The 17,931-nt window shown below is 37.9% G+C and overlaps 1 protein-coding gene across 4 annotated transcripts; it reads left to right on the forward strand.

The window, feature by feature from the left end:
* Nucleotides 1-108: 108 nt before the first annotated feature.
* Nucleotides 109-17,855, forward strand: si:dkey-103i16.6 (SIRT1 domain-containing protein). Of its 4 annotated transcripts, XM_049483281.1 has the most exons (9): nucleotides 2,257-3,477; nucleotides 5,436-5,513; nucleotides 10,433-10,627; nucleotides 11,420-11,647; nucleotides 11,854-12,086; nucleotides 13,410-13,510; nucleotides 13,594-13,755; nucleotides 15,223-15,435; nucleotides 15,715-17,855. In XM_049483281.1, the coding sequence occupies exons 3-9, from the start codon at nucleotides 10,446-10,448 to the stop codon at nucleotides 15,829-15,831; spliced, it is 1,236 nt and encodes a 411-aa protein (XP_049339238.1). In that variant the 5' UTR covers nucleotides 2,257-3,477; nucleotides 5,436-5,513; nucleotides 10,433-10,445; the 3' UTR covers nucleotides 15,832-17,855. The 4 variants fall into 4 exon arrangements, with proteins under 4 accessions (XP_015461636.3, XP_049339238.1, XP_049339239.1 ...); XM_015606150.3 differs by lacking the exons at nucleotides 2,257-3,477; nucleotides 5,436-5,513 and adding an exon at nucleotides 109-247; XM_049483282.1 differs by lacking the exon at nucleotides 5,436-5,513 and having other exon boundaries at nucleotides 10,438-10,627.
* The last annotated feature ends 76 nt before the right edge of the window (nucleotides 17,856-17,931 follow it).

Consider the following 17,931-nt stretch of genomic DNA (forward strand, 5'->3'; position numbering starts at 1 on the left):
GGATACATTGGAAAGGAAGTGACGTGTAATACTTACAAAACTACAGCGTGTACTTGTACCAGCAGGACAGACACACACTGTAAAAAGCAAAACTCCACATTACCCAGTCCTTAAATTTAGTTAACTTAAAATGTAATAATTTCTGTGAGGCTTTTGAAGATGATTTATCTGAACATAATTCATTAGAATTATTTTGTTTTATATTTATTTTGTTTTGAAAGATGCAAACCTTTACAATTTACTTCAGGTTGGTGTAGTCCTACATTATATTTTTCCACTGTTTAAAGATGTATTTGATGGTTGCTTTAAGATATGTTGATTGGTGTGCTGGTGTGCTGTAGTCAGGTGGTGTTCGGGTTTGTGTCCTGGTTGGTTTAAGGCTACATTCACATTGCCGGGCTGAAAGGGACTCAAATTTGTTTTTTTGCTCAATGTCGCTCAGATTTAATTTTTTTCATGGTTGTATGAACGTGCCTTCTAGACCTGAGCGTGTACTTCAGACAAGCTGTTTGCTCTCCACTCAAGCAAAAGATGCTCCACATATGAGCTGCTAACGCATTTATTTCCCTTTGTAAAGCTGCAAGTTTTTAGCTAACTTTGTGAAGTGCCGGTTGGTTTGCTGGTCAGCTGATTCAGGATGTAATAGGTGGTGTGCCTGCTGTAAGATGTGCTGTTTGGTGTGCCAGCTGATTTAAGTTTTATGGTTTGTGCGTTGTATGGTTCGCCTGCTTTAAGATATGCTATATATGCCTGTTTGACCCATGTGACCCTTTTTTTCTTGATTGTTCATATGCTTAGAGGGAATGTTTACTTGTCTGTTTACTGTTGCTTCTGGTTTGCTCATCAAGGGTTCAGACAGATCTGTAAATCTGGCAACGCCCATTGTTATATTTGCTTTGTAAATATACTTGACATCACTTGACTTGACAGTGTTTGCCAATGGCAGTGAATAAAGCAATTAGGTCAACAAGACAAATTTCTTTAAAAAGTTATTTTTAATAATAGTATAAATGTATAATTTCAACCTTTAATGGTTTAAGATAAATCCTGACATGGTACATGTGTAGAAACGTCAGTCAGTGTACTTTGCATGCATAAACATTAGAACTGAATATGAATGGCTGCATCCTATGCGTATTCCTTATTAACATTTGGGTGACATTTATGATAAAGCTCAAAACAGCTAACTATGTTCCATATAAAGGACGTTTTCTTCTTAGAGGTGTTCTGTTTTTGTTTAAACATATTTTTTGCATTTTACAGTGTTGAACAGCACTGCACCCTCCAGCAGAAAGGTGCAATGCTGACAGAGATAAATATTTTGTGTCCTTTTTCTATTTGTCTCTTTGCAATATTCATCCTGCATTATGCAGATACATCATAAACCCCTTTTTCACTGAAAGCTGGCTTGGCTGGGTAGGTAGTGGTAGGGTAACCTCCCTGAAATCAACTTTTGCAACTTGGGATGTCTGCAAATGTGTTTCTGTATAGTTAACACACATAATTTCAGCTGATTGCTGACTGTAGGTTTTACTGCACTATACACTAAAGTATCATACACCACACCACCTGCACAAGAAATATATATTGGCCATCTGTCGTTTACTACCACTCCTTTCTTGGCATTTGGAGTTTTGGCAGCTAATATGGTAGCCTACATAAAAACATGCCAGTACACCCTGTCTTACAAACAGATAAGGAAGTCTGAGTAACTGAGCTGACCTTTTAAACTCTTATGGGTAAAGGTTGGAACTTGACAATTGTGTAAATACCAAAAAAATGATTACAGTAAATGATTTATCATAAGGGTGCTGGTATAACAGATGTTCTAAAATTGTTCTAAAATTCTAAAGAACACCAGCATTGAAAGTCAAGAGTGATACAGGTGTGGATCATTTGTTTGTGTCTGTCTGCCTGTATCCATAAACGGAATCCTGAATCTGACCTTATTGTAACTTAATTTCAAGATAGCGGTGGCCAGAGAACTACCTGAATGTACTCTTGGTAAAAACTGTGTCTCTCACTACCTGTGAACTTTTAATGTTCTCACTGTCTCGCTTTAAATGTCAGAGCTCCAGTTGCAGGGAAGTACTCCCAGACCTGGACTTGGACCACATCAGCCCATGGACCACATTGTACCACATATATATCTATATGCTAAAATCACTATTACAAACTGTACAACGGGCAAGACTTTCCTTGTTTTTTACTTTTACCAGACATGGATATACTTTAGAGTAGTCAGAGGTGAAATGAGTTTTAATGGAGGGAGCCATGAACACTGCCCACTCTACTAAAAACTGATTGGCTGACTCACAGTGAACAGGCCAATCAGAACCCTCTGTTTTTCATGTGCTTAATGTATATGCACAGGAGAGGAGTGTCTTTCTTGCCCTCTCTTTCTCTTTCACACACGTGATTGGGGAAAAAAATCTGTCATCTGTATGCGCGTGCTAGAGATTTTATCTGACTTGCGGGCATCAGGGAGCCGTTATTGATATGCAGTAGACTCCCACGAGTTCCGGGAGACTTGAGACGTCTGGGGCCCTCAGAGTTCTACCAATGAAGTGTGGAGCTACTTTGAGTTTGTTAATGGTGAAAAAAAATGCCATTTCTTTGTATGGGCAACACTATGTATTGTAAGCCTGTTGGGAGCATTGGTTAAAAGCGCTGTATTTTGAAATGCTAGGAAGAATGGACGTGGGCTATTCGACAAAAAAACATTTGTGTTCATGATGTTTCACTACATCCTAAGTCAATTTCACACCAGATTTCTTTTTTTAAATCTGATGACACCTCCTGGATATTTTATGAGTTTCTGCTTCATTTCAAATCCACAGAGGTGTGATTCATTAATCCTCACTGTAATAAAGTAATGATATAAAGTTTCAAGGATCCAAAATGCCACAGAAAATAAAAACACCTTAATAAGAAGTTGCCTAAATAACAAAATATAACCAGGCTAGTTTGTGTTTATTGGCCTAGCCTATGCTTTTATATAGTAGTCTAAAACAAAATATATCACGTGATAGATAGGTTGATGACCCCGCTAAGGCACGTGCTGTGGGTTATTGGGTTTGTTTTATGCACAGTATTCACTGTGCAGGTTATCAGGTGTATTTTTTGGTTTGGGAAGCTTCGCTCTGGGCCTTTGCTAGGATCCTGCGGAGGGGGGCGCGGTGGAGTTTTGGGGGCGGCGTGGTTTCCCGCGCTTATGAGGAGAATGACGTGTTTCCCGTCTGTCTGCTCGGTTGTTTTGAGCTGAGGAGGTGAGGAGCTCCGCCGCTGCTGTTTAAACTGTGCTCGGGCCCTGCCCTCACCGTGTCCGGCTACCTGAGAGTGAGCGGAGCGCCTGGGTGTCACTGCGGGGTTTCAGGAGAAGAGTCGCCGCCGCTGCTGCTGTTTTTATTTCCTTTCTCTCTCTCTCTCTCTCTGTCTCTCTCTTTCTCTGCATTGACGGCTCAGCCACTGAAGCAGGTAGTTTACTGTTTTCACAACTGTAAAACACGATAATAATTGCATAACATTGAGTCTGAGCGTTATCTAAAAGGCTGTTCATGTTGAAGGCTATGTGTGAGTAAACATAATGAGGCTAGCTACTAACCTAACTTAAAGTAGCAGTCATTAAATAGCCACTAAACCCCACACTATATATGTTTTTCCATGAATAACTGAAACGTGTTTATTTTGAAGTGATTAAACGTACCAGTCATTCTTAAAATGTTCATTAACTTTTCCTAACCTTTAAAAACGCTTTTATTGTGGTAATTTCTGCCTCTCAGGCTCAGCTGTGCTATAGGTGAGGTTAATGCATCACAATATGCAAATCAATCAATCAATCAATAATCCCGCCCCCCTGCTGACGTCCACAACCATCTGCATCTTACCGCTATTAGAGGCACATCGCTGCTATTGCTGCAGCTCAGCCAATCAGCTCTTCCTGCAGCCCCACCTCTAAACCCATACATTACCCAGTGCCCCTCCCAAACTACCCCTCCCATTTTTTTTTAGCCTTTTTCAAATTTAATCTGAGGGTGGAGTCTAGTGCTAACTGTAACTGCAGGCCGGAGAACCAATGGGCGTGGCAAATAGGTGGGGATACTGTGAATCTTTTCTGCTTACATGAGAAATACTTCTTCCAAATTCCTTCAAACAATCGGCTAATGCACAAAATGACAGACAGGTACTTCACAGTTTTGATTGGCCAGTGCACAAAATGATTGACAGTTGAGCTCTGTTGTATCATGGGCTGATGCACAAAATTATTGACAGTATCCCCACCCATTCACCATGCCCATTGGTTTTCCAGGCTGCAGTTACACATACAAACGAGAGCACGACTACCGTGTAAAAGAACCGGGATCACATTTGGCTGTTAAATAACTTAAAAACTCATAGCTTATCTGTTTTCTTTTGTTGTTGTTTTTTTTAAACAACAGTTTATCATTGAAAGAGAAGATTTAGTTCAATTTACTTACAGTCAAAAACCCTTTTTAGTAAAACAGTACAGAGTTATCTTGCTAGTATCTCAAAGTATTCACTACACTAGAAGTTTTTTTTTTCAACTGCATTGCATTTAACACCATAGTTTTACTTGTTCACTAGCAATATATATACTTTGTTCTACTCGATACAGGTTACTGCTGGACCATATGGCCAAAATTAATGTACCAATCTTTCTTCATTTTGGTCAATACAGTATCATTTCAATATGAATGTAAACAGTACAAATGCTACTCAAATATGTCTTAAAGAGTCTGACATTGCGAAGGTTTTTGCACTTGTTTGTGAAGGTTAAGTGTCCTCAACCTGTGTGGGCTTTGCAGCTGGGTAGAAGGAGACAGGGCAGACAACTTAATTTTTTTTATTGGACCACTGTCATTAATTACACGTTGCCCCTTTAATGCAGCACAAAACATACATATCAGTCAATGTTATTTAATTTAGTATTAATGTAGTCAATCAGCTTTAATTTTGCTAAGTGAAGCTACTATTCTTGCTTGATGGCACAAGATTTTGACTGTTATTGTTTTGATTTCCTCTTAAATTCATTTTTATTTGTTCTTTCTACACCTTTTCAATATTATTAGCATTGCCATTAAGTGCTGATTTGTCTACCATAATTAGCAAAAACTAGGGATTGAAGCAAGAAATGTTTTATTTTAGATTAAGAATGTAAAATCATCTTCTTTCTTCTCTGTAGTTGTTTTGCTCAGAGGCTAGGCTTTGCTGTAATTGACTTCTGGCACTAGATGGCAGCCTTTAATTAGTATTCAGCAGAACTCCGAGGCTGGTTTTGCAGACAGATTTGGACAAAACTGCAGTTCTGTTGTATAAATCTATTTAGATTTATGTTTAATCTGGGTCTTTAAATGTGACCCTAATGTTTAAAGTTTTGTACTCACTTGTGTGTTCAATGCTTCTTTTGGAATCAGTTGAATCAGATGGAAGTTTCTGCTGCAGCACACTCCTCTTCTTTTGGTTTAAGGTGGTGAAACATTTGCTGTGAGGATGTGAGTACTTGATTGCGTTCAACCACAATGCATGCATAAGGGCAGGTTCCTATTCTATGGATGAATGCTAGTTCTTCATCACAACGCCAGTCAGTTCAAAGAACACAATTGGGTTTATATATTTATCTCTTTGGACGACACTTGGCACTGGGCATGGTGCCTTACGACTCATCAGCAGCTGTTCTGAAGCATGTCATGTTTTTAGTGGAGATTATACAAACTGTGGATGTAAAAAATGAACACTACAGTAGTTGATTTCATGAGAAGGACTATTTGGGGAATTTAGACATAATTGTTTTTGAGATGTTAAATCTGTTGATTAGTTGCTATCTATTGAAAACAATGTTACACTCTTAAACATAAAGGTACTTTTTAGATATTTGTTTTATAATATTATTGGAAATGTGAGAAAACAATGACAAATATTTAATTGTAAAGATATTCTGCTTGAACAAAATGTTGAATGCAACTTTAAGTATAATTTTTTGTCGATTTTGTAAACAACAGTAACTTACGAAGACATTCATTTTAAATATTTATTGCAGGCGTATGAACTGGAAATGTCACCAGTTATCCAAAACATATTCTTAAAGCTTTACAGTAAATAGCAAAACTAATGCAAAATTGGACTGCTTCCAAATCAGAGTACAACAATTATCTCGACACAAATGTATTTTTATTGTTTAAAAAATGATAGCAATATCGTGTATGAAACCATAATGCACACTCCAACAACCACTGTTTTTAGACCCGGGAAATGGGCTTACTTACACAGTTTATGCTCAAATTGGTCTCCAAAAGTACACAAACATAAGATTACATTTAATAATAGTAAATTTACAATAAATAGTAATTTACACATTTAAATATCTGCCCAAATTTAGCTCTTTTCTTTTATTTGTAAGCAATGTAACTATCAGATTAATTGACTACCAAAATAATTAAGCATTCATTCATTATTTAGTTTTGAGGGCCAAACACACTGTATTCTGGTAAAGACCTAATAACAGTTTACCGAATTTTCAACAGGTTCGCCACTCTGACCCATAGGTATTACAAACGTAGTTCTTTATGGAAACAAAAATAGTTCTTTTTTTCATCTGTCAAAGAACCAATGAAAACATCTTTATTTGTAATAGTGTATAGCCCCAGTTCAGATCTGCTGCACCTGCCTTAATTTTTTTTTCCTGTGTTGAAAACCAAGCACCTGTATTGTACATATTATAAATCAGCATCTATCGATTGTCACTTTTGTCTCAGTGCTTTGCTTTAATCCAGTGTATTGATGTTGGTCAGGTGCTCGCTCTCTCTCAGACACACTTACACACTCCCTGAACAAACAATACATTAAACCCAAATTAGTGCCATTGTATCATATGAGAATCCAACAAAGAGCCGACACTAAGTGACATGTCATTAGTCCAGCAGAGGATAAAGAGGAGAAGAGACCTTTTGGAGCTGAAGTGGTCACCATGGTGACTGTAGCTCAGGGGCCAGAACTTGCATAGGGGGCAGCATACGTCAAACACATGCTGCTTACATGACTGGAGCTTTGAGGTGAAGGCCTTTGGAGCTAAAGTCTGCCCTCTGTCTGCTAACCTCTTACTTTAGTTGTGGATGAGGTGGGTCTGGATTAGTGATGTGATTCCTCGTGAAAGACGAGCTTAAGTTGCACTTTTTTTCTGTTTTACTTTTCAACCTTAAATTTCACCTTGAATGCACTAGCCCAGCACTTCCAAAACCTTAGCAATAAGTAACATTCATTAACATTCAGTGTTACTAAAACCTACTAGAGTAGTTAAACAACTGAGTAGTTAAACATTGTCTCACTGAGTAAACTTATATCTCACTTGATTTAGTGGGTCTTCCGTTCCAGATGCAGCGACAGTTAGTTTTGGAGTGGAAAAAAATATTCTGAATTTTTTAAATAATACATTTAAAGCTCTTTTCAGGGTCTTTTCTGACACTCAAGTTGTGTGGTAGTGTGTGAGAATCACAGGCAAGTGTATGTTTAGATAACAGTAGGTTGAGGGTTTCTGGTACACTCATATTTGTTCTCTGAAAATTATGTTCATATCTGAACAGAACTTGTGTAAAATGTAAAGACAAATACTACTAAATGAATCTATATTGATTTGAATTGTGGTTCAAAATTTGGTATGGCAAATTAAGGGGAAGGGGGCAATGGAGTTCAGTGCATCTGTGTTTCAATAGAGATACTATTTGCCACCACATATTAATAACGTATTAACAGCCAAGCAAATGCCTGGAAGTATTTAACCCTGATCTTGAGTTTGAAAACAACTTTTTATAGTATTTAGACGTTTTTCATTTCGCACATATCAATTATGCGTGCCCGTGCCCAGTAAAGTCTCTTTCAGCTGCAGACAGCTCTGTCTCTGAACTCCTTCCACTGCTGGCTCCACCGCTGGATCACTGAGCAGATACAAATCAGCCCTTACTCCTTTCATGTTGAACCCTACCAAACCTAACATCTCACAAACAAACAATAAAGAGTTCTAGAGAAATTAATGAGTGGGAATACAACCGTTGGCTTAAGTTAGAGTTATTTAACTTTTAAAGATTAAGGAAACATTTATAAAACCTGATTTTTATTACTGAACCATCGGTTCGGATTGGATTAATAGGTTCTTGGATTTTTGGATACAGGTCTGAGTATATAACCGTTAATTTAAAGAGTGTTGGGTGATAAAACCATACCATAACTATTATTCATGATTATTCATGAATTTGTATTTGAAAACATTTAAGTCCTTTTTCTAAAACTATTACAACATATCTTTGGCATCAGTTGTTCATTACCACTTGTTAGCTTTCTGTGAGGTAGCTTTTTGGCTATCTGTTGTGCTAGTAGATACATTTTATTGAGTCCTGGATTCTTACAAGCTTTCTTCTACTCAACCTGAGAGAGTCTCTCACTTTTTGTGTAACACATTGTGTAAATGAAGTTTGAAAGGTTCAGTTATGCTCAACGTTAAGCACAGAATCTGATATGAATATGGACGCAGCCTTATGTGGTGTCAAATATCAATATTTTTATTGAAACATTTGAAGCGCAGTGTTGATGCCCTGCAATGTCCACACTTTCTAAATATTCATTTTTGGACTTTAAAGAGAGCATAATGTATAACTATGGTCCCACCTGACTGTATTACACATAGAATAATCCTGGTCCTAAACTATATTTTCCTTTCTATAGGCTTAATTTGTAACTAATAATTTTAATAAAGATTTCTCTATTTATGCTGCATGCCAGCACATTCATTTCAAGTTTTTCAATGTGTTTCCCACCTTTGGTGGTTAATGGTGTTAATGTTGTGGTGGACTGCTCTGTGCCATCTGCATGGGCTGTTATTAAGCTCCGCTGTGATGTATTGGTCCTGCTCAGCAGTGTCTCTATAGGTGGACAGGAGACAAAGGCAGTGAACTCCTACCCCCTGTAGTTTTTAATAGCTCTTCAGAAACGCGCATTAAAGTAATGAAGATGGGGAGATTTAAGCTTATGGAATATTTCTAGATGCATCTAAAGAGTTGGTCTGCCTTTTGTTTTTGCATCACCTACTGTATCCTGGTTTCAGTCAGAAGATCTCAAGATGCCTTTTTTTAAGAATCACTTCATGTTCTAGGTTTGCGGGTTTTTACACAGTCTTGTTCAGCTGCTTTCTCTCAGGCCATAGAAGATGGGTTTATCACTTCAGTGGAACGGCGTTCATTGTCTGTCTGAATGTGATTATGGTGCCTCTCCAGCCGGTGATAAGGTCCCTCACTGAAAGGCCTGCCTTATCACGCTTGTGTGCTGTGACGCAGGCTTTGTTTTATTGGATGTATCTCTTTTGTTTCCCCTCTCCTCTATCTTCTCTGTTTTTGCCCACGCCTTATTCTCCCTCCCCTCCTTCGTCTTCGTTGGTCAGCAAACGTCTTTCATCCACACATATCAGAGGCTGTAGAAAACTGTTTAGAAGACTTTTGGCAGCGCTCCCCCACCCCTTGTCTCAGCTTTATTGAAATTTACCTCTGAATCATCTATCTCTGTTCACTTTCCCTCCTTTTTGAGGGGGGTGGTTGAGGGGCCTTTTTAAGGGGCTTCCTTCTTTCTATTCCAGCTGGGTTTGTTGACACACAGTCAATCCTGAAGCCCCCCCAAACCCCACCTTTCTTTTAAACACCCCTCCCCTCTCTCTCTCTTCCTTTCCCCTTCTCTGGGCAGTAAAGCTGCCACAGCTGTGGGGTGTATTAGCATAGCTGCCGAACAGAGGGGGAGCACTAAATATATTACAGCCATTAGCTTTTGTTTGAGAGGTGACAGTTTTAAAACATTTCAAGCTTTTCTCCGACCAAAGGAGAGAGAGACAAAAGAGCCGCACTGTGATTTCATTTTAACGGCCGTTTAAATATGGCAGGGAAAACTTTGTGGATCTCAAATAGTACAGAGCCAAGGCGAAGGACCTGTTGCACCAAAAAAAAAAAAAAAAAGAATAGTTTAACAAGTAACGATCATCCAAATGTATTCTTTTCTTAAATACTAGTATTAAAAGGAAAAGCATGTCCTTTTATCAAGTGCCAGTCTGTCCATGTCTGTTTATTAGTTTTGAGACAAAATAGGGAGACTGTAATGTAAGCTCAAATACAAGGTTCACAGGCATCTCAGATAAAAAAAAACTTTTTGATGATAATGTGTGATGAGTTTATAATGCATAGAATTTTGGATTTGTGAAACATTTTGTAAAAGAAAAATTTGAATGCTACAAATTGTTACACTCTATGGCCTTACAGACTGAGGCCTTCCTAAGACTTCCATTAACATTTAAATGTTAAAATTTGTGTTCTAAATAGAGCAAGATTACAGCTGTAATTATATTGATGATTATATATATTGCTGATTTTATATTATTTAACAGTGCAGGTGCAGGCATGAGCAAGGCGAGGTTGAGCCGGGAAAGGCGAAGCACTCAGCCCGGCTTTGCCAGAGTGACGCGCAGCTCCATCAGCTCACAGGACTCAGTCACACCTCAGCAAGGAAGACCCGCAGACTCTGTTCTACTCAGTGACCTCAGCCTCATGAGAGTCAGTGAACAACAGGCCTCACTGGCACGGTGAGAATCTGTATCTATCTCTGATGCTTTACTCTTAAATACCGTGGCTGTAAGTGTTAATTGCTATCATAAACAAAATTTAGTATCTCTAGAACGTAACCGTAAACGGTAAAAAGTTTTATTTGAATCCTTTTATTAGTAATCTATTCATTATAAAAAAAAATGTTTTTGAATGAATAATTGAATCTAATCCTGGACTATATTTTAATTAAATGCAGAATTTTCATTTAAAATGCTTTGTAGTTCGGAACTAGGCTTAATTCCTTTCTAGGAAAATTAAGGCTGTGTTCAGACTTCCAGCACTTCTGATTTTTGACATAGTCTGGACAGCCTAAACTGCATTTGTGCTTGTAATGTCTGGACGCTCTGGTCGCTCAAATCTAAAATTTTGTGTATCTCACAACACATTTCCATCTCTCTCTCTTTATTTGTCTTTATTCCGTGTATAAAAGGCACACCACCAGAATGGTGCTTGACACCTGTGTCATTACTACATCAACCCACAGAGATTTGTGATGTACTAACATGCAAATCCGATCTGATCATTTGCAAATAACAGTAAGAACAGTCATCACGCCAGAGAAACAAATTTGCCTACAGTATGAATGTGTCCTTGGTCTTCAGTCATGACCAGTTTTTTCAAATGCCACAGCCTAGATTACATTAAAACTTTCAGACGTACAGTGAGCTGATGATGACAGCTGGTTATCAGGACAGGCATTATTAATTATTCTTGACCCTAAGCCTTTCTAATGCTTGTTTGTTTCCTCATTTGCTTTACTCCATATGCAGGAAAGGAAAGCTGTCAAAGGTGGGCAGTGATAACAGTGAGAGCTCATCAGGGAACACAAAGCATGGTCTCTCCGGCTCCTCCAGTTCTTCAGTACGAGCCTCGGGCCGCTCAGCCCCTCGGGGGGCTCTGGAGACTGTGGGCCGGCTGATGAAGCTGGGGCGCCTGCGCAATGTTGTAGTGGTGGCTGGGGCTGGAATCAGCACAGCCAGTGGCATCCCAGACTTTAGGTGAGAGTTCCAGAATTTGTTCCAAGCAATGTGGATAAAAACTTCAGTTTTTTATTTTTTAATTTTTCATCTCATATCCAATGTAAAGTATTTATATTTCATGCAGGCCAGTACAGTTATTCCAGATTATTAATTCCAGATAAATATATTACAGAATTCTTGTGGTAACCTTTGTTCAAATAAAGTTGTATATGTTTTCCAAACAGGACACCAGGAACAGGCCTGTATGCAAACCTGGAAAAATACAACGTGCCCTACCCCGAAGCTGTATTTAACATTGACTACTTCTCTGATGACCCTCGTCCTTTCTTCTCATTGGCCAAGGAGCTGTATCCTGGCCGCCATCGTCCCAATTACATCCATTACTTTATCCGTATGCTGCATCAGAAAGGTCTGCTGCTTCGCATGTACACACAGAACATCGACGGCCTGGAGAAAAGTATGTTGAATAGATTTTAATAGAGAAATTCCAATACATGGTTAATTTTTGTGTCTTAAAAATACCAGCCCTTCTTAACATTCAATGGAAGTCAATGAAGAATATTTAATTTAATTTGTGAAATTCTAACAACAAAGAACATGTAAAGAACAACTCCCAGATACACAAAAATGTACAAAAAAATACCCCAAAAAAGTTATGTAGTTGAGTGTATTAAGTAAAACTACTTTAATAGGAGTTTATCCACCTTTTAAAAGTTTATCTATTATTACATCAAGGTTAGTTCAAATCCCATGGTCTGATTGGCTGAGAGACATTCTAAGAGTGTCAGTATTGCATGATGGCATTCTGAGCTCCTCAGGTATTTTTGTCACATACACACCTTACCTAGCATCAACAACACCATAGCTTCTTAGACAAAAAGGCCAGCGCTTTGGAGTCTAACAGAATAGAACTATGTAACCTCTTTCTCTTCACTCAATAGTCAAACAAATCAGTTTATTTCTTTATCCTAAAATCTTAAAGTATAAGTGTAAAATGGACTTCATGGGTTACAATGCTAGCGATAGGGGCATGATACTGCCCATGCAAAGAAATGCCTATTTTTATACCACTAACAAGCTTGAAATGGCTTCAAACTTTAGTAGTAGTAGTAGTAGTAGTAGTAGTAGTAGCGATTAAAATAATTTGGAGGTAGTTCTCTGGATTGGAAATGCATAAATATTATAGATATATTTTCAGCAACACCTGGAATTTCCACAAAATTAATTTTGCAATCTCTTCTCCTGTCTTACCTATTCGTTTTCACTCTTTGTTCGACTTATCGCAATTTAATTACAAGATGGTGGCACCCAGAGAACTACCTCAAGGTACTGTATGAAAGTACGCAGGTAATTTATTTAAAAAGACTGTTTATACAAAGTTCTCAGTGCCTCGTTTTAAATTTCAGGGCCCTCAGGATTCTTCCAGTGAATTACACTTTAAGCTTGTTAATGGTGTAAAAATAGTATTTTTTTTAGCATGGGCAATGCTATGCCCCAATCTCTAGCAAGTCCATGGGGAACATCGTTTAAAAGCACTGTAATTTGGAATGCAGGGGGTGAATAGAGGGTTGCTATTTGACAGTATTTAAACGTTATTATGTTTCACTACAACCCAAGTCCAATTCACACCACATTTCTCCTTTAACAATAAACAGTAATAACAAAACTACAGTGTGATCTCATAATACAAGGTTATTATATTATAATGTAAGTAGCTTGCATTATTACATATATTTAAAGCTTGTTTGTAAGTTATTGATTTCACATACTCTTTTGTCAGTGTGTGGTATCCCAGATGATAAGCTGGTGGAAGCTCATGGAAGTTTTGCGACAGCCTCCTGTTACCTGTGCTATACACCGTTTCCTTCTGAAGAAGCCAAGGTAAAGAGCAGTAGTGATGAGCCACGACTTCTGCTAAACAATCAGGATTATCCAGCTTTATTCTGGTTTCATTTGTATTTCAGGAGGCCATCATGAGTGACAACATCCCTACATGCTCATTTTGTTCAGCCACAGTCAAACCGAGTGTTGTGTTTTTTGGAGAAGATCTACCTGAAACATACTTTCAGCATGCCCAGGATTTCCCTAAAGCAGATCTGCTCATAATCATGGGAACATCTTTACAGGTCAGAATACGGAGACCTCTGAAATCTGTTTGTAGCCTCTTGTATCCTTCTTTCCTCTAAATCACCTAGAGAATGATCCTTCTACAGACTTATAGTATTGCAGGGTTTCAAACTGTAAAACAAACTGCTTCTTTTAAGTGTGTTCACATGCACTCAATAATCTGTTTAAAATCCGATTTTTGCAGTTGTCTGGTAATTTAAGCAGTCATATAAACTAGGTTTGGGCAGTATTCATTTATTTCATACTGTTAGATCGTATCAACTTTACTGGGGACAGGGATTTGCATAAGCTGCTAAAGTCCTGTCTTTATGTGGCTACTGTACTATCAACCTTTTGGTTGTTTTTAAACTGAAACAATCAGATACAAAGTTAATTTTATTTACAGACTAAGTGAACACTGCACACACGTTTAAGTCAGTCATTTTTTGTAAATGTTCAACCATCAATCTGACAATTAAAACCTGTTTAGCACAGCCAATCTAAAAGACTTGCTTTAGCTAGCATGATGGCTAACATTCTGTTTACCACTGTGACTAAAACTACTCCAGGACTAACTAACCTGAGTACTGATGATAATTGTGCCTTAGTTAGCTTACTAGAAAACTTTAGATAACAGGCTAACCTCTAATACCACCGTCTGTGTGTCCACGTTACTGTTAAATGAGGCTCAAATCACACAACTTTAGAAGAGACTGCTTAAACCTAAGCACAAGCCTGAGCCACATCAAATTTAGTAAGTTTCCCCAATTCTGAGGCAGTCTTAAATGTACAAGAATTAATGAGCTATTTCTGCCTGTTTAAACCATACAACTGAAGTTTGGCACATCATACAGGTAATAGTGTGGTTTACAGTATTGCTGTTATTCTGCCTAATCCTAAAGTAAACAGCATACTATGCTAATCAGATTAAGAAATCTGGTATAGAGTTTTATTTTAGCTCAGTAATTGTATTCCTTTGTGCATATGTATTGTTAAATGTTAAAAAGTATTCTTGGATGTCTCACTCTAAGAATAAGCAAGTAGCCTTTAATACAACGCCCGTGAAACAGCAACAAAAAAAATTCGGAACAAAACTAAAACTGAAGAATACAAATAACCTCATTCTTTTAGTTAATGCATGTTCGTATTGTGGCTCAATGTGTGTGGGTTTTTTATTTATTTATTTATTTATTTACTTATTTTTTAATACCTATTTTACATGACGTTTACATTAAATTCATTTTGAGTTTGAGTTATTACTGGTCAGATTATTGACCTACAAACTGTGATGTATTGCAGTAACCGGATTATGAAGTGTATGTAAACCGCTCATTGTATTTTTAAATTCTTATTTTATTTAATTGAAAAAGTTCTTTCTGTTTCTCTTGCATTGCAAGTTGCTCAGCACACGTTTGGTGTGTAAAGTATATTACATGTTAAATTATATTATATGGAAAATCTTAAGATGCCCTTCTTATCTCTGCCAGATTGAGCCTTTTGCCAGCTTGGTGAACACGGTTAAATCCACGGTGCCCCGGCTGCTGCTGAACCGGCACGCAGTGGGCCCATTTGAGCGTAAGCCACTGAGGAGAAGAGACTACTTGGAGCTGGGAGATCTGGTGCACTCAGTCAGAAAGCTGGCAGAGATCTTGGGCTGGCACACTGAAATTCAGGACCTAATGAACAGCCATGAGAACAGGGTGAGTCTCCTATGGTGTATATTATCACATTATCACGATCAAAGAATATTCATGAATTTTCTTGTGATATACTGAGTATCACAGAAGCACAGCATCATGATATCATCATTATTGTGGATACTGTAGCTTGATCTTGTATTGTTAGATGCCCTGTGATTTCCACCGCTAGTGGGTTTAGATTGATATTCAAACATTTTCGATAGTTCAGCATCATCGTTATTGAACCTGTTGCAAAAGTCCTACCTGTTCCAGACCTTTTTGATCCTTTGTGTTTTCCAGACGCTCCCCATGCTGATCAGCAGTTCTCCAACAAGCAGTGGAGCTATGGATCCATCCTGCAGTAGCGGTGAGGAGAGCGACTTCTCAGAGGTCGACAGCAGAAGCACAGAGTCGTAAATACTAAACAACCATAGACTTCTACAGGCTGTATGGAAATTACACATGCCCATTCTCAATCCTCTTTACTTCTGAGTGTTTGTGATCAAATCAGTTGGTAAAAGTAGGTTGTACGGTATGTGGGTGTTTTCTATGATCAGTTATATAGCACTTCTTTACCTTTGGAAATGTATTGATTTTATTTGCCTTATTAAAATAGTAATTTTATATACACACACACACACACACACACACACACACACACACACACACACACACACACACACACACACACACACACACACACACACACACACACACACACACACACACACACACACACATACACACATACCCCAAAACTCAAACAAATGCATTCTCCTTTAACACTGTATCTGCTGACAAGCGTGTTGAGTATAGAAGGTGTAAGTTAACCTGTTAGGAGGGACCCATGGATCCACGTATTATCTAAAATCTTTTGTTTCTTTTGGTCAGTATAGTCTCAGCTTGACCATTTGTCCAGAGGGATGCAGCTACAGTACTGTTTTACAAATGTTTTAGGCACCTGTAAATAGATCTTTAATTCTATTTACTCTAATATCAAAATAAATACAAATTAAATTAATACAAAATTTGTGATTTTTAATTGCTGATTGTGCCCATCAATGTTCTTTTTTTTATTGGACTAAAAAAATTATTGCAACAATCTATTATTAATTTTAGACCACTTCAAATTCAAATGACAAAAGCCTAATAACGCACTTATACTTTTTTTTTTATAGAACAATGAATATCCTGAAGTATTAAAAGTTGAGACATTGCATTGGAAAAAAAAACAAAGAGAAAAAAAAAAAAACATACTGGCTCATTTGATGGTTGATGGCAAAATGGTTGTGATAATTTCTTGTACAATAACTTGATACCGTTATCATGAAAGGCCTAACTGTATCTGTTGTAATGTAATCTCCTGCGGCTGATGTTTTTAAATAATAATTACGTGCCTAAAACATTTGCACTGGACTGTATGAGACCAAATGGGGCCTGGTCTGCGTGGGACAACTGATTTTTAACAAAATGTACAAAAACAAGCAGATTTAATATCCACAAAACAACTATTCAAATGTGGTTATCCATGTTAAAGCTTGACGAACTTTAGATCTACTGGGATGCTGAATTTTTCTTTTCTTTTTTTTTTGTTTCTTTCGAGGTTATACTCCTGAGGAGTATAAAGTAGAGGTAGTTTAGAAGAAACACATAATGCAAGGGGATGTGTGTGTCACTGAGTGTGTGTGTGCGTGCAAACTCTCCTGTTTGTTGGTTCAAGGGGTACTCTGTGGATCTTGGAGTAGGCCCAGTGCAGAGAACAGTGCTAAATTAGCATGGGAGGCATGACTGCCTGAGTTTGCAGTGCCCCGCTGTGTGTGTGTTTTTTCACAGGCACTGCAACATCAGAACTGGGGCCTCCCTCCAAAACTCTAATAAATGTCTCTGCTCAGCAACAAAGAAGCCCAATATCCTGCTGCTGCGTGAGTGTGTTTGTGTCTTTGTGTCAGAGTGGGCAGGCAGATGTCAATAACGAGGAGGCTGCATGTATCAGAGAGGTAATTTTGCTTGCCAGTGTTCGGGAGAAAGCAATTATTACATTTTGCACAGTCAATTAAGTAACGATTATGTGATGCTGATCTTATTTGTGCTCATCTTTTGTTTTGGGGTGTGAAATGCCCTGTTTCAGGCTCTTTGTGTTGGAGGCCACCGTGTCTTACTCCATGCTAATGTTCATCTGTACGTACTGTTTGTGTTTCAAACATTTGCTGTTATTTAAAGGATGCTGAGGTTTTGCATGTTTTGGGGAACAGGTCATTCTGTGCCTTCCCTGTGCACGAGTCTGATTTTAAATTTATTCTGAACTGTTAATTGTGATACATATTGTATGTTTTCTTTTAATCATCTTAGACAAATGTATTTTGTATCCTTATTCAGATGCTGCTGTTTTTGTAGGTGACCTTTCACCTGTTTCATATCAAGTACTGTTGACATTAAAACATTTCATAAAGTGAATCAGGTGTAACTTTTTTACAGAAACAATTAAAGATTATTGTAAGTACAATTTATATTACAAGT

The sequence above is a fragment of the Astyanax mexicanus genome, chromosome 9, assembly GCF_023375975.1.
Source record: "Astyanax mexicanus isolate ESR-SI-001 chromosome 9, AstMex3_surface, whole genome shotgun sequence".
NCBI classification, from domain to species: Eukaryota; Metazoa; Chordata; class Actinopteri; order Characiformes; family Acestrorhamphidae; genus Astyanax; species Astyanax mexicanus.

Coding starts and splice junctions, on each gene's coding strand:
- si:dkey-103i16.6 (XM_015606150.3), top strand. CDS start 222: ATGCAAACCTTTACAATTTACTTCAG. Junction 248..10,432: donor ACCTTTACAATTTACTTCAG/GTTGGTGTAGTC, acceptor ATTATTTAACAG/TGCAGGTGCAGGCATGAGCA. Junction 10,628..11,419: donor CAACAGGCCTCACTGGCACG/GTGAGAATCTGT, acceptor CTCCATATGCAG/GAAAGGAAAGCTGTCAAAGG.